Source organism: Vulpes lagopus, chromosome 11, assembly GCF_018345385.1.
Source record: "Vulpes lagopus strain Blue_001 chromosome 11, ASM1834538v1, whole genome shotgun sequence".
NCBI lineage: Eukaryota > Metazoa > Chordata > Mammalia > Carnivora > Canidae > Vulpes > Vulpes lagopus.
Window position 1 is genome coordinate 19,911,341 of NC_054834.1, and position 7,318 is coordinate 19,918,658.

At 36.2% G+C, this 7,318-nt stretch overlaps 1 protein-coding gene across 1 annotated transcript in view; it reads left to right on the forward strand.

The window, feature by feature from the left end:
- The window catches only part of GNAI1 (G protein subunit alpha i1), an 82,492-nt gene extending 78,822 nt beyond the window's left edge, over positions 1 to 3,670 (forward strand). The window contains exon 8 of the mRNA XM_041721730.1: positions 1,606 to 3,670. Within this exon, the coding sequence (XP_041577664.1) occupies positions 1,606 to 1,796 (191 nt within the window). The 3' untranslated portion in view covers positions 1,797 to 3,670. The remainder of the gene's footprint in view (positions 1 to 1,605) is intronic.
- Positions 3,671 to 7,318: the final 3,648 nt, after the last annotated feature.

Below are 7,318 nucleotides of genomic sequence, written 5' to 3' on the forward strand. Positions count from 1 at the left end.
AACCACAGTGAGCTAGCACCCTTATCTGTTAGAATAGGTATTATCAAAACAAGTGTGGTGAGGTTGTAGAGAAAAGGAAACCTTCTTGCACTGCTGGTGAGAATGCAAATTAGTGCATCCACTTATGGAAAACAGTATAGAGAGTCCAACCAAAAAATAAAAGTAGAAATATCCAGCAATTCTACTTTGGGGAATTTTTCGAAAAAAAAATGAAAACACTTAAAAAGATATGTACACCCACATATTTTTTTGCGTTATTTACTATAGCTGAGATACGGAAACAACTGGTGAAGTGCACTGCAGTATCACAGGTGGGAGTTGGTGCATAAGGTCCTGTCTGACATGGGGTGAGCCACCAGTGGGAATAAAGAATAGCTTTACCAATCAGACTGGGTAACAGAGGACCTTGAAAGCCAAGCAAATAATTTTTTAGTGTCCCCGCAAAAGATTTAACGATATTTTTCCAAATGGAACAGTTTTTGAGGTGTTATGTATATACATATATAAAATATATATGTGTGCACTTAGCCCAAATTGAATTTTAAGAAGTGAAAATACAGATATATTTGCCACTCAGATCAAGGCACTGAGTATTTCCAGGTCCCCTGAAACCCCACCCTACCTCTCCCAGTCTTAAGCAATCACCACCACCACCATCCCCCTACACACAGAGTAATGACTTTTGTCTTCATAGATTTTGTTTTCCACCTTCTCTTCCCGAACTTCAGTTGAATCATACAGTTCTGTGCTCTTTTTGTGTCTGGCTTCATTGGTTCCTCAGTATGTTTCTGGAACTCATTCATGTGGTTGTACATCCAACAGTACTTCGTTCTCATTTCTCAGTATTGTATGGCGGCTCATCGTACGGACACACGAAACTTTATTTGCCAGTCTGCAATTAATGAACTTTGGGGTGGTTTCCTAACATGGAGGTTACCTCTGCTATGAACAGTCTTTGTATGTCTTTTGGTGCATACGTGTGTATAGTTCTGTCAAGGGCAAGCTGAGGCACTGTATTGCTGCCCCACAGAGCGTGCATTGTGATTATCTTTAGATACAGACCACTTCTGGAGTGTCTGTATTCAGAAGTCTTCAACCTCATGGCCATAAGCCTGTGTACAGTTTCTGAATAAAGAAAAATGAAAAAAAAAAAGAGAAATGCTAATTAATGTGTATAGAGAAAAGGGAATAAAAAGTACAGATGGGCATTCAGTCAGCCAGCATTTCTTGGTCAGCCACTAGGCTAGAAATGAAATGGCGTGCCACCATCAGAGAAGGGAGTTGGCTCAGTGTTGGGATGGAGAATATAAAGGAGAAGAAAATGAGGAGATCTGACATTTAGATCGGGCAGGGAAAAATACCCTGGGGAGCATGTGTGTTTGTTTTTTTAAGGCTTAGAGTCATGAAAAGGTCATTAACGTCGGGTGTTTTTCATTTAGAAGAAATCATTTTTCTCATTCCAGAACAGAAAATAACAACAACAAAAAAAAACCCCACATATTTTATATGTATGAAATGGACTTCAGTATTTCCAGGTCCATTTTGCTTATTAGCCATGTACTCATTTTAACTTTTCGCCTTCTGTCTTGCCTTTTCCCATCCCAGGCTCAAACACATATGAAGAGGCAGCTGCATATATTCAGTGTCAGTTCGAAGACCTCAATAAGAGAAAGGACACAAAGGAAATATACACCCACTTCACATGTGCTACAGATACTAAGAATGTGCAGTTTGTTTTTGATGCTGTAACAGATGTCATCATAAAAAATAATCTAAAAGATTGTGGTCTCTTCTAAGTTTTGCAGTTAATGGGAAAATGTATTTTCAAACCAAATGAGTGCTTATATGTGGATCTCTCTAAACTAGAGTCTTGCAGCAACACAGAATGTAGTATACGGCAAATGCATCTGGGACCTGACGAAAGTTGTGTTTTTTTAATGGAAAGCAAGAGAAGGACCTTTCTTAAACGTGAAAGGTGGTCCTACGGTGTGAACCTAAGGGCAGTGTTAACGCTCGGCTCTAGTGTATTGATGATTTCTGCGTAAGTGTAAATATGCAAATGTATGTATACATGTATTTATGACTTTAGTTTTCCACATTACTTTTAGGCTTTACGAGTGGCAACTTAAGATTCTAAGCGTGATGGCTTTGGTAATAACAGAAATATTAAGTACTTTGTACTGAATGACAGACTATTACTGTGTTTGCCAGTTTTAAATAGCTTTATTTATGTTCATGTCCTGTAAATTTTTAAGTACAGTAATTAATATTAGGAAACATTGCAGTCTTTATCTTGATTCTATGTATACTTATCCTAAAAATATTTGTACAAACCTTGCACAGACTATTTTAATAACATGATTTGTTCTTTAAATTTAACGTGTTTTATTGAAATGTTCTTAAGAGGATGACTATACCTGCCTTTGGATCAGTTATGTAAACACTGTATGCATTTTAATTTTTCTTGAAAGAGTGCATGCTGATTTGATTCTACATTGAATTGGGTTTGAAAAACTAAAATTTCAGATTTTTGAGGATATACTCTTCGACTTAATATAAACACTTAATTTTTATTCAGTTGGTTTGTTTTCACTTTGAATTTTAATATTTGAATGGTATTCATGCATTTCCTTAAAGGCGATGCCAGATTAATTTTTATACACTTTAAATAACTACATTTTTATTTATAACTAAGCTTAGGTGGATTATTGAGAGCATTTTGTGGGTAAAAAATATGTCAGCATAATGAATTTTGAGACATTCATTTGTGTATTTCCTTTGGGAAATCCCTTGTACCTAGCATACATGATAGTTCCTTATTTGGAAGATAACAAGAAAGATCTTTGAATATTCTGCTGCTGATATAATGCAAGCTTTAAATTCATATATGTAACTAGTCTCAAATTTAATTATCACACTATAGTAAAATTCTTTTTCCCTTAGACTATTCAAATTTCCTCCACTTGCTTGAGTTAGTATCTTTTTAAATTGTGCTGTTATTTCTGAGAATGAAATGGGCAATTACACTTAGAAACTGAGTAGTAGTGTTAAGTAAAGTCAGTGATTGTATGTGTCCCGAAATAAGTCTTACGTGTTAGCTCGATATTGAATTTTGATAGTCATTTCTTTTCATTATTCACAATGTGTCTCTGTGACCTCGTTTCAACCACATGAACAGCATTCCCTACCCTCCTGTTTTTTCTCCTCATCTCGAGAAGTCCTTCAGTAAGCTTGGTGGATAAGTAATTTCTAAGTTGAGTTAATGTGCTGTCATTTTGTTGCAGTATACTTCTTGAAGTAATGTGTATGTGTGTGTGGGTAACCACAGACTACATTTTCACCTGTTCTATTTTGGGGATTCGTTTTTCTTCTTTGTAAAGAAACTCCCAGTTATCACAGTTTCTTAAATGTGTTAGTTTAGATTCTTTATGTGCCTTCCATGAAAGATATGTTTTCATTAATTTCACCGATGGGAGACCTGTAACATCCATATTGTGAAGCTATGTATGAAATTCACCTATACTATGAATAAATTTGAATCATGAGAAATACTGTTCAAAAAGCCACAAAGAAGCACATCTTGGTGACCATCATTGGTGAATTCCTGAACTTTATTCTGTGTAATTGTGTTACTAAAAAATCCTAATAAATTTAAATTTTTAAAATTTTACAAACCTGTTGAGTAAATACATGTTTTGCATTAGGATTTAATTATCTATCTAGAATGTCCATTTGTTCTCTGTCTTTGCTATCTTTTTGCAATTTCATCTACTCCAGAAGCTTGAGTAGATTTTTCTGCTCAAGTTTTCCTCATGAGCTGTGGTGCCACATTTAGGACTGCCTGCTTGATGTCCCCTCTTGAGAATGTACGCCCTGCTCCAAGTCCATATGCCCCAAACCATATTCATCATTGTTCTCCCATTAAACTAGTTCTCCCCTCCTTGTATAGCTAGTCAGTACCATCATTTATTCAGTCTCTCAGTGGGAAGTTTTTGAACCACTTAGAACTCTTTTTAGCTCTCGTCTCCATTTCTGATAAGCCACCATTTCACTCCCAATTCTACTTTTTTGGTGCCTTAATGCTTTTTTTTTTTTTTCTTCCCATTCCTACTACCACCTACTGAATGCAGGTTTTTGCTTAACTTCTACAGGAAATGGCGCATTAATTAAATTCACCTCCCATTTCCCCTTTCTCTAATCCAGGCCAGTTATCCTAACATAGAACTGCAGTTGTGTTATCTTCTGTGCATTGACCTGCAGTGACTCCGATGGGTCAATAAAATCAAATTTAACTTAGCCTCCTATTCAGGGCTCTTCCATCATCTGAGCCCATGTCATTACATTTCCACTCCACTCCCAAACTACATCTTTTTTTTTTTTTTTTTTTTTATTTATGATAGTCACAGAGAGAGAGAGAGAGAGGCAGAGACATAGGCAGAGGGAGAAGCAGGCTCCATGCACCGGGAGCCTGATGTGGGATTCGATCCTGGGTCTCCAGGATCGCGCCCTGGGCCAAAGGCAGGCGCCAAACCGCTGCGCCACCCAGGGATCCCCCAAACTACATCTTAATAGTAATTGTACTTTGTGCATAGCCGGGGTTTTCCTTCAGTGTTTATCTACGCACTATGTGAAATATGCTCAAAACAATGCCTGGAACATAGGAAGTGTTCATTGATATCTGCTAGTTATTTTTACTAATTAGGATTTTGTGATACCATTTTTAGGTTTAACTGGTATCTTCTTTAGTCTGCCCTTTTGGGAACTGCATGGTTCTGGTAAAGCTGCCAGTCCTCCCTGGCATAGGCTCAAGCCTGACCAGACCTAGTCTCCCATCACTAGGCAAGTGACCCAGAATGAACCAGTTGTAGTCCCACTTATCACCAAGTTTCTAAAAGCTGTTCTAGTTTCTAGCATTCCCTTCACTTCAGTACTCTTCTAAAAGACTCCTTAGATGCTTGATCTAATTCATTCAAATTCAGTCACTGAAAAAGTCCTGAATAACATGCATATGTTCTTACTGAATGTTAAAGTAACTGTAAGATCAGAAAAGGCTCAGAGAGGTTAATTAACTCGAGCAAGATCAAATCAACATTTCAAACCTAGGACTTCTGACTTCATGTCTGTTATAGAACTCTTAATGCTACCTTATTTCTAGAAAACCTGTAAGTAGCTTATCCTTAACCTGATTTTATCTGAACCACAACACGTTTTTTAGATTAAAAATACATAAGATAGAGCAAAGCTGGAGGCATACTGCCCGATTCCAAAATATATTACAAAGCATAATCAAAATAATATAGTATTGCCATAAAAATAGACACACGGATCTGAGGAACAGCCTACAGAGCTCAGAAACTCATGCATTTATGGTCAATTAGTTTACAGAACCAATAATATACAGTGAGGAAAGGATATTCCTCAAATGGTGTTGGGAAAATTGGACAGCCATATGCAAAAGAATGAAATGACCACTATTTTAAAACACATGCAAAAAATAAACGGATTGAAGACTTGAATATAAGATATGAAACCCTAAAACTCCTAGAAGAAATGTAGCTACCTCCTTAACATCTAGTCTAGGCAATTAATTTTTTAATCTGATGCCAAAATTAAGGCAACAAAAACAAAAAATACAGAAGTAGGACTACAAACTGAAAAGCTACTTACTGCACTGCAAAGGAAATAATGAAAAGGCAGCCTATGGAATGGGAAAATACACTCACAAATCCTATCTGATAAGGGGTTAATATTGAAAAGCTATGAAGAACTTTTACAACTCAGTGTGAAAATCACACAATCTGATTTTTAAAAGATGATCTAGACATTTTTCCAAAGAAGACATACAATTGGCCGACAAGTCCATGAATGTTTTCAGCATCACTAATCATCAGAAAAAAATGCAAATAAAAATCACAAAAATGCTCATACCTGTTAGAATGGCCATTATCCAAAAGACATGAAATAAGTTGGTGAGAGCGTGGAGAAAGGGAATGCTTGTGCACTCCTGGCGAGAATGTAAATTGGTGCAGCCACTACTGAAAACAGTATGGAAGTTCCTTGAAAAATTAAGCAGTAGAGCTGTAATATCCAGCAATTTCACTTCTGAAGAAAATAAAAATTTATTCAAAAAGACAGATACATCCTCATGTTCACTGCAGCATTTATAGTAGCCAAGATATGGAAACAATCTAAGCACCAAGTAATAGATGAATGGGTCCAGAAAATGTGGTACATAAATATAGAATATTTTTCAGCCATAAAAATAAAACGTTGTCATTCGCAACAACATGGATAGATCTTCAGGGCACTATGTGAGTAAAATGAGAGAAAAATACTTTATGATCTCACATGTGAATAAAGAAAAAAAAAAGTAGTTCATAGATACAAAAAACAGATTGCTGATTGCCAGAAGCAGGGTGGTCAGCAAAATAGTGAAAGAAGTTAATAGGTACTAACAGCTATAAAATACATCACGGAGATAGAACGTAAAGCATGGCAAGGATCGTTGATACTGTATTGCATATTTGAAAGTCTGAGAGAGAATCTTGAAAGTTTTCACCACAAAAAATTTTGTGACTATGTGAGGTGATAACTGTGTGGCAATTATTTCACAATATATACAAATGTCTAATTATCATGTTGCATACCTGAAACTAATGTCCTATATCAAATATATCTCTATAAAAATAACAAGAAAACGTAAATATGCCTATTAAGTCTTATACACAAGCTATATTCTCTTAACATCCATTAGATTTGAAGCTAATATAATTTGTATGAACAAATTAGATGTTTTATATGAAGCTTTAGATGTTTTACATTGTGTATTGTCTGAACCAACCATCCTGCCTCTTATAAATGAATTTAATGCCGTCATCAGCGTTAAATTGCTCCTCTTGTCACTGCTCAGTGTGCTATTTTAGAGGCAGGTAGAGAGTGGTGGTGGTGGCCTAGACCCTAGCATCCGGTCCGGGTTCAAATCCTGACTCTATGTCTTTTTAATTGGGCAACCTTGGGAAATTTATTTAATCTTTCCTCTGCTTCATCCTCTGAAAAAATGGGGATTAACTAATCAGAACACTAATCTTAAAGGTTATCAGTATTTACTAAGTTTATAATGCATATTAAGCACTGAGAAGTGAGCCTGGTGTGTGGCAAACAATAAATGTCACTGTTACTTGATCATAAAGACTGTTTAATTTGGGGGCGACTTTAAAATCGTCATCAGTGTTTGACCAGGGGTTGTTGCTATGAGCCTTGGATGAAATGCCTCAGAAACAAAATAACCACTGTGATTCACCTTTATAGTTAAAAATTC